Here is a 26046-nt window from a genome sequence, read left to right as displayed (position 1 = left end):
ACTTCCCTGGTGTCAGGTGGTAAAGAATCTTCCTGCAATGCAGAAGACCTAGGTTCGATCCCTGGGTTGGGAAGATCCCCTGCAGAAGGGAATGGCAACCCACTCCAGTATTCTTGCTTGGAGAATTCCATGGACAGAGCACCCTGGTGTGCTATAGTCCATGGGGTTGCAAAGAGTCAGACATGACTGAGCGACTCACACTTTCACTTTCCACCCATTTTAAGTGATTTTATTCAGTCTTATGCACTTACACGTGTCATTCAGTAGATTATCCCTTGATTGTCTGTTAGGAATTAGGTGATGTAATATTGGAAGAGTTAGGTAGGACTTCTGGTGCCAGGGGAATGTCTTTCAGTCACAGATGGGGTAATAACAGCACCCCAGAATCATTGTGCTCGCCTTGGGTACTTAAAATGAAGGTGATTTCAAGGGCACCTTTTTTTCTATTAAAAATAGATGTGTGTTTTATGAGTTTCAAAGCCTAAAGAAGGCAAGGACCATTACCCAGTTTGCAACTTCAGTGTATTTTTACTTCAGTGCTGCTTCTGGCAGTTTCAGCTGCTTCTTGGAGATGCAGAGGCTTCCAGGAGCAAGATGATAGAAAACTCTGGTTAACTGGCAGAGACAGGCAGCTCAGTCCTCAAGAAGCCCTGGTTCTCTCAGAAATAGCCCTATGGATTTATTTAGCCTGAATTTAAACAACATTTAAATTCCTTCCTTTGGGAAACTCTTCAACCTCCTGTTAAAGGTTTGTTTTTCAGTAAAGATGTGCTTTCCAACTATTCCTCGTCTTTTACAGTAGTTACAATATATACTGTACGGTAAATATAAGAACTTATAAATCCACCTCCTGGTGGGTTTATTCCATGTCCTCAATGTTTACTTGTATCATTGTGGAAAAGTGAAACAAAACCAAACAACCTTGTACCCGTAGCCTTTTGGGTTTAATCTTTTGAAGGGATTTGTAGAAAGTCGTGATGTTCCTTCTAATTTATTATCTGAATGAAGACATTTTTGATTTTAAAAATTGGGTTATGGAGGAGTTAGCATGAACATAAATCAAAAGTAGGTTGGGATTGATGGAGTAACCAGGCAGAGCCCACCCACTGGATAAATCAAATTTGGTTTACTTATCTAAAGGTTAGAGCAGGAAGTTGGCACAGAGAGATTGGAGACATGCTCTGATAATGTCAGAAGGGCAAGCTTCTGAGATCTTCATAATGAATCTCACCAGTAGGTTTGGTGACAGTAAGTCTGAATGAGTGAAGTCACATCATAACTTTTGGAAATTCAACTCTCCTCCCTGCCTAGGCAGCTGAAGATGCACTGCACATGGCTTGGTCAAGATAAGTGTGGGGACCCTTCACTTAAGCCAGGTGTGCCTCATTGATCTTGAGGTTATATACTATAAAAGATGACCACAGTGCATGGGATAGTACAGTACACTCAGGCATGAATACAACCCTCATTCCATACCCTCAGCCTCCTCAGGCTAACCAGCTTGTTCCAAGCACTTCCCTGAAAACAGTTTTTTTGCCCTGATGCCTCTGAGAGTCATGGTAACAGACACTCAAACTTCCAGTGAGAAAACACAATTGATCCAGAACCGAAATTGAATGCCATTCCTGGTTCTATTATCCCAGGTGGCAATTTATTAAGTTAAGTAAAACTCTAATTCAATTATGTATCAACTTGAGAAAATATTGACTTACCTTCTTTTCCTGTTGGATACTTAAGGAGTATTACATGTTAGTGTTCTGAGGAAGTTCAAACAGCTTTCCTTACCAGTATCTTGCAGCATGGCTAGAGAAGACCAGACTCCTTTTCAGACAGATGCTTGAGTGAATAGCAAAAGTTTAAGCAGATGCCTTGGTAAACTATTTATTAAACTGGGCTTTCTTGTTTAAGAAAGGAGGAAGGGAGACATTCCTCTCTCCACTCTTTTAAAAATTTTGTGACTTAAAATTTACAATTAAGTTGTGTAAAGTGTTAACTTTGTTCTGTGGGGAAATCAAGTCATCTTTTCATAAGCATGCCGGTCTCTTGTATCATCGCTTCCATCTGGACTGACCACTTTTTGAAATCACATCCAAACTTAAAATGAGTTGATATTCTGTCTCTCATATAAAGTTTTCCTGATTCTCTGCATTTCCAAACATGGAACTTCTACCTCTAGTGAGCAGTTAGTTTGGTGACCTTGACCACTCTGTGAATTCCTTGAAGACAAGACAGTAAGCTCCTTGAGCTCAGGGATCCTATCTTATCTACTCCTTTTTCCTTCTGATAAAAAGATATAGGTGCTTACAGCTGTTATGGAAAGAAATAATAAAACAAACTCATTTTGTAAGGGATCGTCATAGATAAAATGCTTTCTTTTCTTGAAGTACCTCTTCAACATTTATTTCTATTAAGATCAGTATAATGTCTCACATTTTGGAAGAGATGGTAAAAAATAGCTCCACTTACTCTTCTGGTCAATTTATAAGACTCGCCAGGAGCTGTGCACATAATGTCCATAGAAATACAGAGACATTGATAAGACTATGAAATAGAAGGGTTAGTGCAGTAGGCAAGGCCAGATTAGGATACATGTCATGGAGGGGGCCATAGAGACTCCTGGATCCTCCCTAAAGTGCTGTAGTACATGATGGTGGGAGGGTGCCGATGGTGATGGCACCCCTGCTCAGCCATCCCTCCCCATAGTCACCCCAGAGTTCATGGGGGTTCTTGCCAGACCTCGAAAAGCCCTTGAAGTCCCTCTACTGACCCCTGACATCTAACTCTCCTTTCTCCCCTGACAATACAAGCCAGAAGGTAGAGGACTCTTATGTCTATTTGCCCTGTCAGTAAGGGGCCTTTAATCTGTTTTAGCATGAAAAATTCATTAAGAATGTACTATTATTTCATCAGTGAAATTCTCAAATTTTAAATTAAATCCATAGGTCTGGTTTAGCAACCGCCGTGCAAGATGGAGGAAGCAGGCTGGGGCCAATCAACTGATGGCTTTCAACCATCTCATTCCGGGGGGATTCCCTCCCACAGCCATGCCGACCCTGCCAACGTACCAGCTGTCGGAGACCTCTTACCAGCCCACAGCTATTCCACAAGGTATGGAGGAAGGGAGTCAAGGGGTTAAAACATAATTCCCGGTCTTGTTCCCTGCTGCTTACTTTATATGGTGAAATCTTCTGTGATGTCCCTATGGCTGTTTGTATGTTTGTTACATTATATCGGGTTGTCCTGAAAGTACCTGTCACCTTTCAGAAACATAGTTTGTGCTATGACATGTCTGAATCTCTCTAGTTAAACTGTGTTGTAATATAATATTGTTTCAGGATTTTAAAACAAAACCAAACAATGAACCAAAACAATTTCCCAAAATAAGCACACAACTGGTTTTTCCTTTGTTAAAGCCTCTACATTTGTACTCCAGTCTGCAATTAACTGAAGTTCTGATGATTCCTCACTGGGGTAGGAATTGAGGGTAGGTAAACTTTGATAAAGTCCTTCTATGTCAGAGCATGGGCTTCCTAGGTGGCTCAGTGCTAAAGAATCTGCCTGCCACACAGGAGACGTGGGTTCGATCCCTGGGTCAGGAAGATTCCCTGGAGAAGGAAGCGGCAACCCACTCCAGTATTCTTGCCTGGGAAATCCCATGGACAGAGGAGCCTGGCAGGCTACAGTCCACAGGGTTGCAAAGAGTCAGACATAGCTTAGCAACAGCAACAAAATGTTAGTGCATAGAGGTGAATGGGATAAATAAGAAGACTAAATTATTTTGGATTACAAAAGATAGCATTGCGGGCATTTGAAACTGTACTATCACACTAACTTTTAGGTGTTTTGGAATTTTATTTGATAAGAAATTTAAGACGTAATTCTTACATTGGTTAATCTTTATGTTGATTAGTAACATTCACTGCTAATACAGGTTTGTTCTCACTGTTAATGTGATTTCTGAATTCCTGTTCTGGTTGAGTGTTCCTTGGAAGTATATAAATAAACTATGCACTTGTACATATGTGCGGAAGAGATGTGGCTCTATTTGTTAGGAGTGGTTCTATACTTACGTATCAAGAAGTGCAGTATGAAATTTACATTTATTTGACCAGTGGATATGCTGATGGCTCGGTGACTGCGAACTTTTGCACTGAACCTTCTCTGCCGGCCTCCAAAGGAGATTTATGGCCGATATCCTTCTTCCTTGCAGCCGTGTCGGACCCCAGCAGTACTGTCCACAGACCTCAGCCGCTTCCTCCGAGCACTGTACACCAAAGCACTCTTCCTTCCAACCCGGACAGCAGCTCTGCCTACTGCCTCCCCAGCACCAGGCATGGATTTTCCAGCTATACAGACAGCTTTGTGCCTCCATCCGGGCCCTCCAACCCCATGAACCCCGCCATTGGCAATGGCCTTTCACCTCAGGTCAGTCCCGTGTTTCCAGACAGACGAGTTGCTGTATACCAGAACCAAATAGTCAATTCCCTGAGGCAGTCATATAATGAATTGCCAAATTTAAACCATAATGTATTCTTTATACAAGCCACATGATTTCAGTTTTCTGGTTTTCTTTCTCTCCACTCTTCTTACAGGCTATATCAAAAGTTAGAGCTTAGACTTAAAATTCAAGCGACTTTTATCATAATCAGGGAGATATTCTGTTTATACTTAGTTGTCAAGGCGTCATGTTGTCCACACGTAGTAGTTCTGGGTTTGGGGTAAGAAGTTCACACACATTTTTTAAAATGGTATTTGGTCAGCTGATAGGGTTGTGAGCAAGAACGCTTAATAAGAAAACAACACAGCTTTTCTATAATTTTCAGAGAGAAGGTTAACAAGGTGTGTGGAGAATGACCCATCTGATGGCTGCAGAACTCTGGGATAAATGAGTTGTAAATGCAAAAATTAGGAGAATTACTGCTCCTTGGGAATATATAGAAATTTGAATGTTGTAATTGTTTTTCTAATTTGCATTGGACTATGAGCTTTTCTTGAGAGATTATATTAATAAATTGCCTTGATAATTGCATGTCAGAGGGTTGGTTAAATTTCCTACATGTGGCATCTGTCTGGGGTTGACATTATTAGCAGTTGTTTAAATACAGATCACTTGATTTTATTAGAGAGCGCTTGGCCCAGGTGGCAAGGAGAGCTGCCCGCTAAATTTGGAGAAATGTCAGGAAGGGGTTGCAATCTATAATTGCAATCAAGAATCTCTTCAGGGCTGAGAGTGAGAGTTTTAACAGCTTTATCTTTTCTTAACCCCCCTTTTCCTCTTGGTGGTTAGAAAAACAGAGAGAAGCTCAGAATGACACAAATGAAAAGTGAAAAGACAATTATACTCAATTACACACTAATCACTGACTATCACCACTGCCTAAGCACCAAGAGGGCATTCTAATAGGCAGAAAATGAGATTTTAATGGCACAAAGGGTGGCCAAAATAAGGACTCATATATCTTTGCCTTCTTCGTTTTCTTCAACTTGTGGTTTGCGTCTTGGGAGTGGAGTTCCTGGGCTCTGCACAACGGTGATAACTCTGAGCAGCTGAAAAGTTCAAAGCCGTTGAGTTGAAAAGAATGAATAGCAAAGGCAATGAAATAAACATTTCTGCCTAAAGGCAAAAGTTCATAAATCCTTTTTTGTAAGAGTAAATGTAATTAAGTTTCATAGATTCCTATAGCACATCCTGGGATAAAAACTAAGAGGTGGCTTTAAACCTTGGCTGCAAAATAGCAACATGAAAACAATGGACGTGCTTCCTACAGGACTTTAATAGACTTAATTTCCAAGTACTGGCATTTGTGAATGTGGTTTTGCATGAAAATCATGAACTTATATTAATAGATTCATGTTTAAAGGCCTGCATTTAGAGCACAGAAGCTTCTTCCACAGTTTACAAGTAACATCAGAAGTAGTTGCTGTCTCTGCAGTTTAAAACATAAGTAGTTTGGGGCCACAGAAAAGCTTTTTGTGAACATGATTCGGTTGAGAGTTTGCATAAAAGTAAACTTCAACTCTATAAGGTGAGACCTAGGATTCTCTTGGCATTTGTCAGTGGTCGAGTATAATAAAAATGACACGAATCTGTATTCTCAAGACACTGAAGCTGCTAGTGTCTTGTATTATAGATGTCTACTCTTGTATGTTATAACACGTGTATTATACTGGGTTATTTAAGTGGAGGTACTAGCACTTGACTTTGAAACTGTTAGTCCTTGATTTCAAGAAGACTGGCTGTGATTCTAGAGTTGGCAGTAGGGCAGGAATGATTCCATTATCAAGCAATGGAAAATTCCACAGGCAACTTTTCCTGTGTTTCTTTACAGTACTGTTATACATTATGTTAACTCCTTACTTATTATATTGCGGATATCCAGAATATTTTGCATTTCTACCATACATTTCCTCCTCAAACCACCACTTGTGTTAGTTACTGGAGCATCTCTAGTGAGTTAGAAGAGAGATGAATAATATGAAGTTCCTCCTTATTTCCTTAGGCAAAATTGGAGAGAAAAAGCTGAGTGAATCAACATCTTGCCAGATGTATCTACAAAATAGATGGAACAGGAGCATTAGGAGAATTGGGAATTAGGACTTAGATTTCTATAGCCTTTGAGACTGACCACTTCTCAGGAATGCCTCTATTTAAGCAAAGAGGGATATGTCCACTGTTTTTGGTTGTTTGTCTTTATTAAAAATATCGTAGGGATTTCCCTGGGAGTCCAGTGGTTAAGACTCTGCCTTCCAGTGCTAGGGGGTGTGAGTTTGATCCCTGGCTGGGGAACTAGATCCACCATGACACAGGGTGTGGCCAAAGGTCCAAGAGGGAGGGGATATGTGTATCCATAGAGCCAATTCACTTTGTTGTACAGCAGAAAGTAACACAACATTGTAACACAATTATACTACAATAAAAAAGTTAAAAAAATATTGTGAAGAAAATTGAAGAAAAGAGTCCACATTTAACAGATGGTTTACCTGTTATGTAAAGAAAAGGGTGAAGAATGGTGATAGCCAAGTCTTTTTGCTTGTTATAGGGAAGTGCTTATTAATATACTGGATCATATAATATTAAACATGGGGAACTTCCCTGGTGGTGTAGTGGTTAAGACTGCCTTCCAATGCAGGAGGTGCGACTTTAATCCCTGGTTGCCTCAGGATCCCCTGTGCCTTGGGGCCAAAAAATCAAAACAGAAGCAATATTGTAACAAATTCAATATTGTAACAAATCCACTAAAAATAGTCCACATCAAAAAAAAAATCTTAAAGGAACTAATCCTACAACTGCCATTTCTCCTCTTCTCCTCTAACTCTTGCACTTCCTATCTCTGTCTGGAAGTCTGATATGCAGACAAATCAACTGAGGCTCGGAGAACTTGTGGCCATAGCGCTGATAGTGAGAGAGCTGGGACTAGACAGAATTCCTGGCTCCTCGTCTAGAACCTCATTACTTACAGCACCCAGTTGGGTGGAGAGAAGACAGATTTAAAAAAAAAATAAAGGTGGGAGCTTTATTCATATTTTAAAATCATTTTATAGAAGCTAGTTTTCTAAACTTTTGGATTTGGGTTAATTAACACTCTTTGCTAATGAACACTTTACATGCTTTTTTGCTTTATGCATTTTTCTTATCAATCTTTTAACTTCCCCTAGTAATAAAAAGTACTTTATGGTTATTGTAGAAAATGGGAAAAATTTTTTTTTTTTTTAAGATTTCCTTTCTCTGGAGGAAAAAAATTCCTCTGGACAGCCACTGCTAATATTTTTGCATTTTGCCTTCCAGCTCTTTTTGGGTGTTATGCTTTAAAAATACATATATAATTGAGATAGTATGTATGTACTATATTATAAAATATGTAAGCTTCCATCTTGCCTTTTCCCTGCCTTTACGCTTCATCATAGGTCTTTTCTTATCTATTAATTTAAATGAAATTGGATCTAAAGTTTTTTGAGTCATTATGATCAGTTCATTGTAGATCTCTTTAGGAGATGCCATTTTATTTGTGCATCTTATTTGATTTTTTTCCTAGTGCCATTGATGTTGATGTATCATTTGCCCTTTAGACTTGGAAATCATGCGTTAGAATGTGTGTGAACTATTGTGAAATCTACTTTCCAGTTAATGGAATTAATAGATACCTTTATGATAAGCAAATTATTCCTTACAGTTTGTGTGTGGGATTTAGTTGATTTTCCTCTGGGGTTTCTAACATATCTATCTGCTCCCTCAGACAAAGATTCTTTTAAGGCTTGGCATCAGAGCCATGAGTCAAAGGGTGTTTCTTAGATGCCCTCAGTGCTTTCCTCAGAGAAATTCTCAGCTTTAGAAGGGATGGGTGTGAAGCAGTGACTCAGGAAAAGGTCACTGTCCAGTTGGTCAGATGAGAGTAGCAACAGATTGACAAGCATGCGTGGCATTCTGAATCTCAGAATCCTGATGAAAACTTTTAGAGACATTGGTCATATCTTTCCTCAAGTTGCTAAAAGTGTCTGTGCATTACTGAATCGTTGGCAAGTGTATTTCATTCTGAGGGACTCCATAACTCTATCCATTTTATTTATGGAAAAGCTGAGGCTAGTGCAACACAGTCAGAGTCACTGGCAGAGGTAAAAGCCAAGTCTATCTCTCTTCCAGGTTTTTTTGGCTGTGCTGGGTCTTCATTATGGCACACAGGCTTTCCTAGTTGCGATGTGTGGGCTTCACTAGTTACAGTGCGTGGGATTCTCCAGTTGTGGGGTGCAGGCTTCTCTGGTTATGGCTCGCGGTGTTAGTTGCCCCATGGTGCAGGATCTTAGTTCCCTGAGCAGTGATCAAACCCACGTCCCCTGCATTGGATGGCAGATTCTTTACCACTGGACCGCCAGGTTAGTCTCTCTTCCAGTTTTACTAGTTCTTTAATAAACCAAATTACACATTTAATTTGCCAAAGAGGCATGATGTCGTAGAAAGTTTTCCATGGGCTCCAGGGCTGGTATTCAACTTGGTTTTCCAGTGGGGAGAATGGAAAGGCTTCACAGATGAAGGACTGGGCTTCAAGCTCCCTCCAAAGCTGGATTTGTTAAGACATCTTGAGATTCTCAGTGTTGGGTGGAAGGAGAATAGGGTAATTTCCTTGAAATTTCCTGCTGTTTTTGAATTTCTACATAACTATTCTAGAAGATGAGGCTGTTATAACAAATGACAACCCCCCCCCCCAGAAGAAAACCATTCAACTTCCTACACACTGCAGTAGCGCCCTCTTTTGAAAAGTTATGTTTTCTTGGTGTGGGGACACCACAGAAGGAAAACAGGGAAATAGAGACCATGTATTTTCCCTCCAAGCCCAGCTGGTATGTTCCCAGCACCTTCCTGCATGTGCAGCAGAGAAAAAGGAACGCCGACTTGGAATATGGAGCCAAGGAAATACAACCAGATGCTTGGGACGTGAGACTAATTAACATTTGGCCCATGTTCTTCTAATTAACTTTCCTTTGCAAGAAATACTACCCTGACTGCTCCCCCACCTCCAAAACACACATAGCCAAACCTCCAAAACAAGGCAAATAAAATGAACAAACTTATATCATTTAAACCCCCACCCCCGACCCAAATCCTACAAAACTCCACAGTTTTTGGTGACAGCTTCTAATGATTTCTTGAGTGAAATACAGTATCAGTGGGTTACAGGTTTCTAGGAAGCTTTTTTGTTGTTGTTGTGTAGTATACAAAAATGGGCCAACTTGGCTGCATTTAGAGTTCATCAACCATTGCAAATGATTCTTCAAATGTTTTGGGTTTGGTAAAACCTAAAACACATTTTGCCAAGCACTTTTCCTCCTTAATTTTTCAAACTGTGTATTTTAGGGAAAATTTGATCCATATGGTTTTGATTCATTTACTCTTATATCGTTGACATTTTTTTTTTCCTGTGGAGCCATTTGATATCCAAGAAGCTTTCTGAGCCTTTGCTGTGTTCATTTTAAGCATTTTCTTCCTTAAAAAGAGGAAGTCCTCTTTGCAACCTCAGAGGCTATAAATTTTGAGTACTCTCTCAATTCAGCAATACTTAAAAATACATTTGGTATAAATCTGGATTATTATGAACACATTTTATGTTTAGAACAGATGGAGTGATTTTCGTTTCTGGTTTTATGAGTGAAACCAATGATAAAATAAGAAAATAGGCTTAAATTACAAAAAAAGTTTTGTTTTAGACAATGTTTAACTGTTATTAATAAATCCCCACGGTAAGATCTACGCTCACAGACCTCATTGCAAATTTTGTCCAGGTCTTGGGTAAGATGTAATTGAATAACCAGTACACCTGTCCTATTTCATGGGTAATCTACTGAGGAAAGAAAAAAAATTCTCATAAAGATTTGTGTTCCAGGCTTCAACATACTTGAATGTTTGCTCACCACTCAGCACCTCAGGAACAAAGAGTAGGTCTGCAGATCTCATCAAGTTTATGGACCATTCCTCTGTTAAGTCTGGTTGAATCATCACAGCTTTGTGGGGATGAGATGCTGTCTCTGAAACAGACCCAAGAAAGAGCAGATAGATCTTTATACTAACGAGATTGCGGTTAATGGCAGAAGATGCCAGGATCAACTTTTGTTCTTATTCACGTTTTACAAAAGGAACCCTTTAACTTCACCACCCATCCAGTTGCTTTTAAAGAATAATATTAAAATTGAGATTATTAGTGTGTAATGTATGTAAATTGCATATTTGGTGTCAGCTACGCCTGTTAGGCAGCTTCTCCATTTCATGCATATATGTATTAGACTGTCGTGGTTCCATTTCAAATCAGATTTCAATTGCTCAGCACAGTTTCTTCTGACAAACATTTGTTAATCCTGAAACTTATTAGGGAGACGCATTTAAGTGTTAATATGTATACACCAAACTCAAGACTGCTTTTGATTTTGCTTGTCATTTCTTGGACCACAGTGTTCCTAATTATCTCAAATTCCTTAGCTGCAAGGCAAGATGAAGGATCTGTGTCCATCGAAGGTGTAAGGGTTTACTACAGATCAGTTTGTTATGTGAGTGGAGTACCGTCCTTAAGAATGGTTGTGATGGATACTCTTCTGTTTCCTATAGAAAGAATATCCCTTTCATTGTGGCCTGGCAATTCCTTGACCTTCTTTTGTACTGTTGATGCATGTGAAAGCAGTAAGACTTACCCTCGTGGCAGCTCCTGTTTCAGGAGAGCTATTTTTCTGGACATTTTGGGCACACATCCAGAAGCTACTTGATGCTAGGCCATTTGTTCTGTCCATTTCACACACGAGTTTGCAGATCCTCTGCCCTCAACTTACCTTTATCATCGTAAAGAAGCAGGCAAGCAGGTGGCCTGCCACCAACTCATTTCCCAACAGAGGCTCTGCTTTTCTTTCTTTTTTTTTTTTTTTTACAATTTCCAGAGATTCATCTGTGGACGGAAAAGAGCGCTTTTGATTAAAGAGATTGGTTGGGTGTCAAACAAAGCCTGGAGAGAGAAAGTGGCAGCCTCTATGAAGCTTCAGCCTCTTTCTGTTTCATTTCTAAAGTAATTTATGAGGTGCAGAAGCCTTACGTGTTTATGAAGGCTCCAAGATGTTTATGATCATCAATAAGCCCATTTCAGCTACACCAGAGTAGCTGCTGACCATTTGCAGGTTTCCATTTTGCCATATTAGGTTTTCAAGATGTCCTGCTTGGTGGTGAAAACATTGCTGCTAATCCATTTGTTGAATCAAGGCGGGCTGTAATTGACATGGTGCCTTTGGTTTTTCTCTGAAGGCTGTGGTTGCTACCCTTAAAGAGTATGAGGAGAGCACTGGTTTATATCAGTTCTAGCCACAGCCTCTTGCGTTAGTTATACAGAGTTGAAGAATTGTGAGAGAAACAAGTCCTTGGCCAAAATTTCCTTTTTTAAGAAAAGAAAGGAGCAGCAGCCTCCAATGACTGAATCGTAACTCATGTCACTGAAATGAGCCACAAGAAAACCTTTCTTGCTGAATTAAATTTTGTGTGTGTGTGTGTGAATTATATTGATTTAAATAGAAATTCTGTCAGCTACTTTCTCTTGACATTGAACAAATCAAATGTAACAGCCCCATGGTTTTTAGGCCCATTTGAATTCCGTTAGCCATTGAGGAGAAAAAATTGAGTGTGATTGCTTGGTCTATAACTAAGCTACTAGAATAAAAAGTTTTTCTTTGTAATCAGTAAAACATAGGAAAGCCTTGCTGGATTCTAGTGTGAGGCCAGTGGTCTGAATCAACCCTTTATATGTGGTTGGAATGCAATGTAAAGCTTTTAATTTATTACTGCATTCGCAAAACAGCAATATCTACAGAAATCTGAATACTTGCATATTTATTCAATTAGAGGCTGAATGTGTGTGTTGTACTGCAGATGCAGAAGACTGGATTCAGTCATTAGTTGTGTACTATTTTTTGTTGTTTTTTCTTTTTTTTTTTAAGAAACTGTCTCTGCAAAACAGTCTGGGTTTCATCAGAGGTGTATATTTTTCAATGTGTAGTATAATATTTAAAAATTACTCTTGACATTTAGCTAGAGTTCAGTGAACTAGAGTTTCTGAGATTAGTGACCGCATTGTCTCCACTGATCAATGGAAAAGATGATAAATTTGGGAGACCCTTTGAAACAGTGCATTTTGTAGAATCAAAGAGTTGTTCCTACTTTGTAGGGAATATTTCTTTTTTTTTTTTTTGTAGGGAATATTTCTTAGCTGTGAGAGGACTGGGCAGGCAGTCCTCAGCACCAAACTAATGAAGGATGCGGGCATTATTTAAAGAAATAACCATCTTTCCCCCCTCCCTCCCTCCATAAAATACAGATGTCTCATTTTGCACTGCTTGCATTAGAAAATCTGATTAGATAGTTATAGATTAAAGAAACACTCTGTATCACTTCTTGGCCTTTTGGCTAAGATGAAGTGTAAAAATCCTCAAAAGAAATGACCCTCTATATGTACAATTCCACGGGAAAATTTCTAGTTCAATGTCAACCCTTTTGTGATGCTTCTAGGCAGAATTTCTTTAGTCTCTGTTGATGCCACAGTAGTATGTTTATACCTTGTTAAAACACATACCACACTGTATTATAATATATCCATCCCCCCTTGGACCATGAGCTTCTAGAAGCATGATACTAGGTTGTAATCATCTTTGAATACCTAGAAACCAAACAGTGTCTCATAATAAAGGCCTGTTCCCAAAGTGGGCTCTGTGGAATGGTGGTTTGGGGAAAGAAGATTTTGAATCAAAAATCTGGTAAATATTTCAAATTATATCCCTTTATCTTTCAGAGTCCCAGTGCATATTAGCCTACTAAAGGCTCTGACAAATCTTGCAGTATAAAAACATGTTTAACTTGGCATTCTCTAATTTGATTATGGATCCCTTTTGTTGAGTATCAGACTACTAAATTTTGAGGAACATTTTCTAGGAAGTGCTGAATGAAAGCAGTGGAGAGTAGAGACCCAACTCATGATTTGTCCATTTCTAGAATTGTTCTTTACATTTTTTCACTAGTGGATGTTTCTTTTGTTAATGTCTGATATTATCTTCTGCTTGAATACATTGTCATCCTCTCTAGGTGAGCTTAGGGGGAAAAGGGGTAATTTTAGAAAAGAAGCCATAAACTGCTTAATAATATCAATAGGTATGGAAAGGAGTAAAAACAGAGAATTCCTGTTTAGTGAATTGATGGCCATGTGGGTGTAACTCATTGATCTAAGCAGGAACTCAAAGTTAAAAGCACTAGATTTCAATACTTGACAGCCAGTTACTAGCTGTGTGTCTTGGGGGCAAGCTGCTTAAACTATCTCATCTTCTGTTCCATTCTCTTGTTAAACTTGGAAGGTATTGAAAAAGAATCACCCTATAGAGCTATGCTGAGAAACATGGTACTTAAAAGAACTAAATGCATTTTGGTAAAGAGATAATACTGTTTGTTGCAATAGAGCTTTCATTATTGTTTAATTAAAAAAAAAAATCATGTGGGCCTATGACAAAAAAACATACTTTTGTTTGTCTCTGATGAAGGCAAATGTGGAAGCTGAATACCATCAAAGGAAAAGCAGTTTCTTGGTAACTGGGGTATTTTCAGTTATTCTGCTTAGACATTTTAAAGACCCAAGGACTCATAGTGGTGTCCATTCAGAATGCAGTCATTGTAATTAATATACCTGGGATATGATACTGCCCCAAAATACATTGTACAAAAATTGGTTTTGTTTGAGTAATTCAGATCACCTGTGGCTTCCCAGGTGGCTCAGTAGTAAAGAATCCGCCTGCCAATGCAGGAGACACAGAAGATGTGGATTCGATTGCTGGGTTGGGAGGATCCCCAGGAGGAGGAAATGGCAACCCACTCCAGTATTCTTGTCAGGAATTCCATGGACAGATGAGCCTGGCAGGCTATAGTCCATGGGGTCTCAAAGAGTTGGACATGACTCAGTGACTGAGTGTGTACTATAATGAAAACAAGAGGCAACCATCCTTCATTACATGGGGCTAAGAGTAGAAATGGGACAGGGTTGTTTCCTATTCTTATTCTAATTTTGATTTATTGCAATGGAATACTGACATTCCCAGGTGGCGCTAGTGGTAAAGAACCTGCCTGCCAATGTAGGAGACCCAAGAGACGCAAGTTCAATCCCTGGGTGGGAAAGAACCCCTGGAGAAGGAAATGGCAATCCACTCCAGTATTCTTGCCTTGAGACTCCCATGAATAGAGGAGCCTGGTGGGCTACAGTCCATAGGGTTGCAAAGAGTTGGATACTACTGAAGTGACTTAGCAAGCAAGCAATAGTGACATGAACTCATTTTAAAAAAATCAGTGGTTCTGCTTATGTGATACTAGATACCTCAAAGGCAGGAGAATCTGATGAACCATACTTCTCTCTCAACAGCAAAGGAGAAAGTTAGCTAAAACAACAGGTACAATAGAAAGGTTTTAGAAAGTAAGGGACAACCTTAAATAATTCTGAGTTAACTGACTGGGGAGTATTCTTTTTATCACTAAATTACAAAGATTCTATTTTGTCAGGATCTACAGGAGCAGAGTTCATTTCTGTAGATAAAAGAACTATCTATGTACATGGGCTCTGAATCTTGCCAGCTACCTCAGGTTGCCTGGGCAATAGGAGACATAGCCCCTGCCTGTTATGATCAAGGACACAAATAAGTTTAGAGGTGAAAAAGCATCACCATGTCTTAATTGGTCCAGTGTCTCTGGCATTGTGAAGATGGGAGAATTAAAGTAGGTAGGATTTTAGCTTCCTGGAATAGTAGCTTCTGGTTCTTAGAAGACTGCATTCTCAGATGTTGTTCCATATATATACAGTTGTTACAAGTTTACAAGTGTTTTAAATGAAAGTTTATTCTGCCTTAACACAAAAACCTGTGAAACAGGCCAGAAAACTCTTCCTGAAGGGAAGTTCATTCTCAGACTTTTGTGAGGCTGTGCTCTGGTTTCCCATGGTTAATGGAAATAGTTTCTATTATTAGAAGCTTGTAGATAACTGCTTGTTAAATCAGTATCACTTGATCTTTTCAGTTGGCTTTTTTCTCTATCCTGAGGACATATCTTCCTTCACAGGAAGAGAAGGGTAGGAAGGTCCTTTTCTGTAGTCTTCAGGCATTTAGTAGACGGAGTCTTATGACACGAGCTCCAGGCAACCACAAAAATATTTGCCTACATCACACATGGTCTGGAAGAAAGAAGAAATTTCGTTGTTGAGCTGGGCAGCTTTTTCCTCCCTTAGTAGCCTGGAACGTCTGTCTTCCAAGTTTGTGGGGGTAGTGGAGATGCAGTATAACCGAGCTTTCTTCGGCTTCAGAGGGGGCAGTGTTGAGGCCCTTCTTTCTAAAAGGTAATGTGGATGCTAGGTTATTGTAAGGTTGTATATGAATCTCAAACAGAACTGGCCAGTTAGGATTCAGTAAGATGTGTTTACGAGTGTTTATTAGGGTGAATCAGCCCTGCATGTCCTTGAGTGCAGGCATAGTTTATAGGCAATTAGAATTTTAAACACCATTTCATTGAAGGACTGTGGAATGCCCAGGTGTAGAGCTTCTCCCTGTCTTTATTTGGTTTTTTAGGTCTCAAAAGGTCAGTTAATATTTAGCAAACGTGTCCAGAAGTAGTCATGAAATTAAACCAAGATATATGCTTGATTTTCCACAGTCATGTTTTTTAGACAGGTTTTTGAAACAGTGATAGGTTTGAGTACTTACTCTTCAGAGGGCTACTGTGGTGGTGAGAAATTTCCTGAAAGGAGAAGAGTTAACAGCAGGTAATGTCATTCCTCCCAGAAAGAGTTGGAGACTCTCTGTGCTAAGTGATGAATGAGGGTATCTGACCCACATGTGTTTTACATTAGAATGGAACATTGCCCTGACATCCTTAGGAGCATTTGTCAAGATTCCCTGGACAGAGCTTCTGTAAATTACATGCTGCAAATGTGTCAGGGTCAGATAAGAGGATATCATTAACTCCCTCAAGTTTACTCAGGGCTCTGTCAGTCCATCTTAATATGCTAACAGCCCACAATTTTCCTTGAGCTGTTTTGCTGTATTTTTCATTCATAGAAGAAAAAATGTGTATGCTACACCCTCCCTCCCCACCCCCCCAATATCACACATGTTCTTTTCTCATAAATCATATTAATTGTAGACATGGTCACAAAGCATATTAAATGCAGGCATGCGTAAATGAATTAAAACATATGAGAATTTTATTACAGCCCATGGTGGGTCTAACATAGTCAAATACCAATTGTATTAACCATAAGTGTTCATTTAGGTGAAATGAGCTTTTTCTTAATGGGCTTTATTTTATTGATAATAGATGGACACGATATGACTGTCTATCCTTGTCTAGAAATACACTCTATATGTATGTGTATATGTATATATGTCTCTTGCAAGCCATTTCTATGTTAATTTTCTGCCTAGATTTATATTTTAGTCATCAGTGTCTAAAGAAGTCTCTGTTGCTATCCATTTGACAGTTTAGATCTATTAAGAAAGAGATATTCTAAAGAACTGATAAAGTAAAAATCATTCTGTAACTGGTCACAGAGTTGGAGATTAAAGCACATGTAACACTTAAAAGTTTAGCTTATACAGTACTTACAGTGCTATTTTCAAATAAATCTTGGAAATGTATGCACCATATGAACCACGCTTGTCTGGTACTCATACTTTTTCATCATGCATGAAACAGAGCTACTTAAAAATGTTAGCTAAGGATTAACATTAAAGAAAAATATTGAGTTGGCCAAAAATTTCATTCGAGTTTTTCTGTTTGGGTTTTTAAGCTTACCGAAAGACCCGAGCAAACTTTTGGGCCAACGCAATAAGTATGTATTTGGCTGGACATTTTACATGCACTGGTTTTCTTTCTGGTTAGGCAGAGGTCAGCCATGCCTTTCCCTAACTCTGGGTGGGTGAGAAGGTCACCATCCTTACCTTAAGAGAAACTTCTGCCTTAAGGCAACTTCCTTCTTACAGCTTTCAAACAGAGAGGGCAAAAAAATCTAATTATTTAGATGCTAATCAACTGCAGGATAATTCCTAAGGCATTTGAATCTGAAGACAACATTTTCAGGAAAGTCTCCGCTGTTATAGTTCAAGTTTAGGTTTAGGTATAGCCTTAAAAATACAGTTGCTGAAATTTAACCATCAGATAACTTCAGTAGCACCCGTATTGAAAAATACACTTGCATAAACATTTGGATTTTTTGTTTGGTTCTGGAAATAAACTATATCCAGATTTTAAAAGTTAAAAATCATTAGATTTTTAAGAAAAGTGTAGAAGCTATTAAATAAAAAACCTCTTTGTATCATACAAAGCTGTAACTCACAGTGGTTTTCTAAAATGCAACTAAATGTGTATTAGTAAATGTTAAATCAGAAGAGCATCTGATTACTTAAGAGCAAAAAAGAAAATAAAGACATGAACCAGGATTCTTGCTAAGGAATAAAAGAAGTGCCTAGACGTATCCCATAATATGCTAAATCATTTTAGATTTCTGATAAGCTCTAAGCACTTCTAACTGATGGCAAAATCATAACACGTAAGCCAAGACAAATATTTTCCAGACACATTGTTTTAAATGTAAATCTTAATTTGGCTCATAGTTTTTTTATCTTTTATATTTAATCTTACAATAGGAAAATTAATTCAAGAAATATGGCATGAAGCAATTGTGAAGTTAGTTTTTCCTGAACCATATAATCTTCCAATCAAGATATAAACAACCTATTTGGAATTCTGAAACTTGAGAATGAGTTTAAAAGGATCTTCAAAAAAGCCTCTAATAATGGGAATGACTAAGGAACCGGCAGAAGTCCCGGTTCAAAATTCTAAGGTTTGAATTTATTTTTAAAGGTTGTCCATAAAACAATTTAGAAATGACATCTGGGGAATATTTACCAATATATTTAATAGATTTTTTTAGATGCTTCACCTTAGAGTTGTACTCAACTAAAAGTTAAAAAAAAAAATCCTCCTCCTATCTCCCTTCCCAAGGAGACAGACGGATATCTTTATAAAAGGAATAATTTGCTTGTTCATTGCAGTTCCTGGACTTATCTGACATTTAATAAGAATATGACTGGTGTTCAGTTGACAGAACAAGTAGCTCTGAGTTTATTTTTCCCTTTGAAATTATTTGTGAAAACCAGGCAATTGTGTTTCTCCTATCTCAAATTAAAAAATAAAATTGGGCAAAAATGGCCTGTACTAGAAATAGCTTACTGATAGCTTATGAGGAAAAAAACCCACTTTGCAACCAGTGAAGATTTTATTTTAGGCTTTGAATTACAATTCGCTGCAGGAAAAGCATATATGAAAAGAGATCCTGACAATATTCTTTAAAATATGACTGGAAGACATTCTGTGACCATATTGGGGGAGTTCTAAGAAGTTCGTTTACCAACTTTGTGCAGCAAAAAGAAATTTCCATAGCTTCCCTTGAACCACATGGAATAGCAAAATTGCTTGCAAAGAAACGTACATAAAAGTGTAATGGGACCCTTCCATAGAGACTTGAGGTTTTAAATTATGTTAGGGGAAAGTAATACATTTTGTATTGATATAGTTATTTTTCTTTCCTAACACAGATTTCCTTTTTGATTTTTAAATAAGAAGTTATTAAAATGGTGTAAATACCTCTCACAATGATGTATATACATCTCACAATGTTTTCTCAGCATGAAACATTGAAATTAATTGTGTTAGTTACCATCATTCATTAGCTTCCATTTCAGAGCAAATGTAGGGTCGTATTAGTGCTTCTTTCTCTATCCTTATACAATTCCTGAGAAAGAAGTCATGGTTACAATATGTGACTATCTCGGTGGAAATGAAAACTCATGGGAGACTATCTGTCTCTTGGGCTTGCTCAGGGAAGTCAAAGGGATAATGGGTCTCTGGTCCTCTTTATTTCCTCACCTTAGCCTCTGCAATATTTGGCTGCTGAGCTAAGGGCAGCTGCTGATATAGGAGGTGTCACTAGCTTCCGGTGTGTGACATTGGTAATAGTTACAGGAAGACCTAACAAGCATCCTTCTTGTTCCATTCACACAGCAGCCGCTCCTCCTGATTGGATCAGGACCCAGGATGTCTTCAGGATTCTGTGCCCTGGCACCTTTAAGGAGCTCTCTCTCTTGCCCTAGAATACGGCTTTGGAGATAGTACCGTATCTTCTCGATCCATCAATAGATAATGTTTCAAGGTCTTCCTGTCCTAAGGTATTTTCTAATTCAGCAACTGCAAAAAGTTGCTACATAAAGAGCATAAGCTGAATTTTGCTTATCGGAAGGACTCATTTCTTCTCTTTTAGTGTCTTTATGTATTTTCCCCCATGGACAAAGTTATTGCTGACTTCAAAGTTTTACAAACAAGAAATATATGGCAGAGGATTAAAAAAGTTTATCACAAAAATGTACATATAGCTCATGGGAGAGTGGGCATGTTTTGAATAAAATTCTGCTTTTACTCTTCAACTGTAATGGTACATAGAGTATTCCATTTCTTCCTTAAAGTGATATACCATTAACAGAATTTCAAGTAGTAGCTTCATGAAGAACACTATTAAAAATATACTTCTTTTTTATCCAGTAACACTGCGTATTTTTCTTCTCTGATTTGATAGAGTTACAAAGTTGCTTTTCCTAAGTGCTTTTTGAAAAAAATTTAGCACAGATTATTTACACAGTAAAATATTTGTACCCTGTGTTAAAATCCCCTTTATTAAAAATGTCATACTTTAAAAAATTTTTTTATTTTTTATTGGGGTGTAGTTGATTAACAATGTGTTAGTTTCAGATGTATAGCAAAATTATTCAGGTATACCTATAGCTATATTTATTCTTTTTAAAATTCTTTTCCTATTTAGGTTATTACAGTGTATTGATCTATATACAGCAGGTCTGTGTTGGTTATATATTTTAAATATAGCAGTGTGTACATATCAATCCCAAACTTTCAGTCTATCCCTCCCTGCCCACACTTCCCTTCTAGTAACTGTAAGTTCATTCTCTAAGTCTGTAAGTCTATTTCTATTTTGTAAATAAGTTCACTATATCATTTTTTAAGATTCTTCATATCATCTGATACTCGTCTTTCTCTGACTTACTTCACTTAGTATGATAGTCTCCAGGTCTATCCATGTTGCTGCAAATGGCATTATTTCATTCTTTTTAACGGTTGAGTAATATTCCTTTGTATATATGTACCACATTTTCTTTATCTGTTCATCTGTCCATGCACATGTAGGTTACTTCCATATCTTGGCTATTGTAAATAGTGCTGCGATGAACATTGGAGTGCATGAATCTTCTTGAACTATGGTTTTCTCTGGATATATGTCCAGGAGTGGGATTGCTGTTTTTTTAAGGAGTCTCCATACTGTTCTCCATTGTGGCTGTACCAGTTTACATCACCATCAACAGTGTAGGAGGGTTCCCCAAAATGGTACATTTTTAATATTTTTATTTTCCTTATCCAATCTTGTCCATTAGGCTGGTATATAGAGAGGTACTCCTGATTTGAAAGGAGTGTGTTCGGTACTGAGCAACTTCTATTTTAAAGACTTTTTTCTTCTAATAGACATTATTAATTTGGGCTGAAAGAAAATATTTAATAAATTAGTATATCAACTAATTTTTACAAATTTTCCTAACATATACCATAAAATCACCTACAAGAGCTCAAAGAAAGGCAAAAAAAAAAAAGTATAGGTGGAAGAACATTCAGGAAATAAATGCATTTTGCATTATGTTTAGGTTTTTTTAAATGAGAAAATGAAGTAATCAACTTACTATAAATAGCATTATATGAGAGCCCAAGTTCTGGGGACTTTCATCCTCCTAGAGCTGGGAATCCTATTGATTCTTACTTTACTTTGTAACTCTCATTTTCCCTAATGCCCGAGAAAACAGAACTATGCTCTGAAACATTTTTTATTAATTATAAATTTATTATTTATTAATTAAACATTAATTATTTTTTTGAATATAATTTAGAGATTTTGAAAAATCTCAAGCTCAAGAAAATTTAGATCCCTTGGAATGTCTTTTAAAATTTGGGAACAACTGTGTTGCTTGCCCTACACTGGCCCCCCTTTCCATATCCGCTCACACATCTTACACAAGAACTCAAGTGAAGGGAGACAAGGAAATGGAGAACAGAGACTTGGGTGTGTGGGGAAGGGGGAGGTGAGGAGGATCATGACTTGTTAAAATGGAGGAAGAAAGAGTAATCCATAGAAGGTGGTGAACAGATTCTCTTTTGTTTTCTTACCCCATCCCCCCCTTTTTGGTCTTTTGGGGCTAATTGAAGATGGATCAGTTTAAAGCTTTGTTTCAAGAAGATTTTGTTGAGCTATGAGGATTATGCAAACCCTTCCCAAAGGGGATTGTGGCCTCACTGGTTTTGGAATCTAATTTAGGAAGCTTTCTGGAATGCAAGATCCACCCCTCCCTCCTGCCTCACTGGTGCACCTCCATCCAGGATTCTGTGGCCTGAATTACCTTAGTGGGTAACAGAGGCCTCCAGTCAAGGTTGAGTTCCATTACTGCCCTCTCATCTTGCTTTTATTTGTGCATTCTCATCTCCATGTGCTTCAGACTTCCTAAAATACAATGGGACTAGGATGGAAGTATTGTGCTGTGGTGGGCCCCTGCACTGAAATATTTTGTGAGCAGGTGAAGCTCTTTACCCAGCAGTCTATTTCTTCTGCGATTGCTTTTTGAGCCCTGCCACCTACTTGTACGAAGTTGAGAAAAATCACTTCCTCTCTTGGGTGGCAGTTTTCCAGCTGCAAAATTAATTATCCACTTGCTTCCATCACAGGGTGTTGTAAGGGTCAGCGAGCCTGAGTTTGTGAAACTCGTCACCGTGCTAATCAGAAAGTTGTTCTGTTATTACAGTTTTGTTTTTTTAAAAGTTTGCTTGCTCTCCAGGGTTATTTAAAAAGCCAAACGGACTTCTTATAGTATGTTTGCATTTCAGGCTTTTTTTTTTTTTTTTGACTTCTTATGAAAATGTTAGTTTGGAAAAGAAATGAAAGGATTAGGTAATGGAAGAAGTTATTTGAAGAATCATTTGCCTGATAAGTGCTAAGAACTCTGTTAGGGGCTGAGAATATAAGAATCAGTAGTTCACGCCTCTCAGAACACTCACAGTTCAAAGTAGGTAACCAAGTACTAATTGCACAGTAAGAGGATGGGGAAAACACAAGGGAATGTCAGAGAAGGAGTACTTTATTTCTAACTACTGAAGGATGGCCGACATAGGGAGAGTAATTTTCTTGAGAGGGAACTCTATGAAAAAAGACAGAGATCTCAAAATACACAAAAAGAATTTGATTTAGATTCATGTCACTTAAAAAAAAGATAAGCAAATGCCTGTTTAAAATGACACGTGACACTCCCAGTTGTAACATGGTTAAACATTATTCAAAATAAACAGTTACAGTTTCTCCCTCCTTCCATCCTTCTGTCCCTGTGTCCCTCCTTCCTTGAATTTCCAGCCTGATCTTATCACTAGGGGCATGGTGTCCCCTCTCTCCCACCCTCTCTCCTTCTTTCTGAAACTGCAGTCTGATGTTATCACTGGGCATGATGTAATAGCTCTGCCACTTTGAATTGAGGTTACTCTCTTCGGGATGGCCCTCTCACAGCAGATTTCCAAAGAAATCAAACTTGGCCTTTTGCAGTTATCCCTTCAGCTACAGGCTAGAGTCTGGTCCTCCCTGCATTCTCACTTCTTCCTCATCTGCCTGTTTATTTTAGGTAATGGGACTTCTGACCAACCACGGCGGGGTACCCCACCAACCCCAGACTGACTACGCGCTCTCGCCTCTCACTGGGGGCCTGGAACCTACCACCACGGTGTCGGCCAGCTGCAGTCAGAGACTAGACCATATGAAGAGCTTGGACAGTCTGCCGACCTCTCAGTCTTACTGTCCACCCACTTATAGCACCACGGGCTACAGTATGGACCCTGTCACGGGCTATCAATATGGGCAGTATGGACAAAGTAAGCCTTGGACTTTCTAGGGAGTGATTATTCCTGGAACAGTGAAACACTTTTTAACTCTTCCTGGAGAAAGGGGAGCTGCCAACATGATTAAGCCTTCCATCCCGGTATCAATTTTGTGGCAAAGCCAGCTGGTTGTTCCAGCAAGGGCTTCCTTGTATAATTATTTTCTTAACTGATGTCAACAACCTCTTGTGGTTATTAATTGCTGAGACGTGAAAGCTGATTGCCACTAGGTAAAACACAAGTGTTGGCTCAAACGAAATAACCCCTGGCATTAGAAACACATGTTCTTAATGAGGTCAGCTCAAGGATCATATGGGGTATAATCCGCAGGACACAGAGTTCTGTCAAACTTGTCTCAGGAATAAAAATATTAGTCTCGATCCTTTGATACCCCGGTATTAAATATGACATTGTCAGCCTGTAGCTGATTTTGCCCCTTGCTGTGAATTGTCCCAGCCTGACCTGAAAAGCTGCGTGTGTTTCCTTACAGGTGCCTTTCATTATCTCAAGCCAGATATCGCATAAGTGAACTGTCCACTTGGAGCGTAAACTGGCCCTGTTTCCGGTCTCCACAGCCTAGACATGAAGAATCTTCTCAGAAAAAAAAAAAATTACCCTCTTGGGGGGGCAGTCTCGACAGGAGACAAAGGAGAATGATTGATTTTCTTTCTCCAGTAGTTGGTTTCAAATTCTTTTGAACGTGTCGAACAAAAGCAGTGGAGAAAAGGAAGATCCAGAACAATAAAAGACAAATGCAACATTTTAAGGCAATGATTTAACATGGCTACATATCAAATATCCCAACTCTAGTGCAGATGATCAAGGAGCTAAAACATTCCATTTGTGTGTGTGTGTGTGTGTGTGTGTGTGTGTGATTTATTTCAACTGGTTTGGGGAAGCAGAACGTTCTGAAAATATAGTCGGAGAAGAAAGTAGAACAAGTTTGACGTCCGATGCTGACACTTCTACAACTTTAAAACTGCTCGCTCCATGAAGCAGGAACGGAGGAGTCTTTGACACACTGGAAATGGATATAAAAATAAGTGCCACCGTTTTTAGGAAGTTAGACTAGATGTAAAGGACCTCCCCAATAAATTATTTGTTATCTTACCCTCATCTGTAATTCGATTGTCAATACACGTCCTGGGTGGATACGTCTTGCTAACAGGATGCCGGGGAGAATCTAGGAGGAAAGCTTGTTTTCTTTCTCAGTGTGGAAGAGGTGTGTGACATTTGCCCAGTTTATTTTCATTCAGAAGCCAACCTGGGGTGGGGGTGGGGGGTGGGGTGAAGAAGTGGTGCGCATTCCCACAGCTGCTTATCAGAGTGCAATACTGTGTACCTCACGGATGCTTTGGCAAAGGCCAGGGCCCTAGAAACAGAAGCAGAATTCTATTTTTGCAGGTGCTTTATTTTTCGCAGCCCATGATTCATTGTGGTAGAATGCAGTGATGTTTGCCATTTGCTGGACAACCAACACCCGGCTTGCTCCTTTTGATGAGAGAACATGTTCGAGAATAATCCTTTTTAAATGACTACGTTTACATTCTTCTCTTTTCTGTGAAAGGCAGGGCAGCAATACCGATGTTCATGTTGGCTCTCATGTACTTTTAAATTATACAATAATATCCAGTATGGAAAGGTGATAGGAACTGAGGTTTACATATGTTTGTGTGGTGACATTTTAGAATGTCAATAAATTTGTTTTTTGAGGTGTTCAGAGGAACAGGACGGTGGAAGGCAGTGTTATTTATTTCTTTCTATTCTTGGAACCATGAATGAGGTAGGCACAAATACATTCCTTTTAGAGTTAAGAACTATGATGTAGTGAGTTAGTGAGACTAGACATAGTACTGAGTTTAGTTTCTACGTTGGTCTTAGGGGATGATGGATCGAGAGAAGAGCTATCTTCGTGTTGCAGCCTCAACCAACAACAATGTGTTGTAAAAATGTCTTTCCTGTAAAAAAGTGCAGTAAATATTTACTATTTATAATGAATAAACAGTTATGAAAACTTGCCCAACACTGATTTTTGGGGGGAACTGGTGAATGCAGTATTAATAACAACGTGGAAATGTGGAACCATCAAAGCTTATGCTTCACTTCTAATCTAATGCCTTTTAGATTAAGCCAGCAGTCCCCACCATTTTTGGCATCAGGGATTGGTTTCATGGAAGACAGTTTTTCCACAGGCCGGGTAGGCAGAGGGCATGGTTTTGGGATGATTCTCTTAAGGAGCGCACAACCTAGATCCCTTGGATGCTCAGTTCACAGTTGGGTCCAAGCTCCTATGAGAATCTAATGCCATCACTGATCTGACAGGAGGTGGAACTTAGACAGTCATGTGAGCCATGGGGAGTGGCTATAATACAGAAAAGCTTCACTCGCTAGTCTGCCACTCACCTCCCACCAGGCAGCCTGGTCTGGGGGTTAGGGACCCCTGGATTAGACTATCACATGGACATATAAGGTTACACAACCCACAC

The 26046-nt window shown here is 38.9% G+C and overlaps 1 protein-coding gene across 2 annotated transcripts in view; it reads left to right on the top strand.

Annotated features, from left to right (window-relative positions):
- The window catches only part of PAX3 (paired box 3), a 96608-nt gene extending 71322 nt beyond the window's left edge, over positions 1-25286 (top strand). For both annotated transcript variants that reach the window (XM_081579281.1, XM_081579282.1), the window contains exons 6-9: positions 2943-3108; positions 4211-4425; positions 23308-23554; positions 24051-25286. In XM_081579281.1, the coding sequence (XP_081435407.1) occupies positions 2943-3108; positions 4211-4425; positions 23308-23554; positions 24051-24085 (663 nt within the window). In that variant the 3' untranslated portion in view covers positions 24086-25286. The remainder of the gene's footprint in view (positions 1-2942; positions 3109-4210; positions 4426-23307; positions 23555-24050) is intronic.
- The last annotated feature ends 760 nt before the right edge of the window (positions 25287-26046 follow it).

The sequence above is a fragment of the Giraffa tippelskirchi genome, chromosome 3 (assembly GCF_054371585.1).
Source record: "Giraffa tippelskirchi isolate mGirTip1 chromosome 3, T2T-mGirTip1v1.2.pri, whole genome shotgun sequence".
NCBI classification, from domain to species: Eukaryota; Metazoa; Chordata; class Mammalia; order Artiodactyla; family Giraffidae; genus Giraffa; species Giraffa tippelskirchi.
This window is presented reverse-complemented; position numbering and strand designations above follow the sequence as displayed.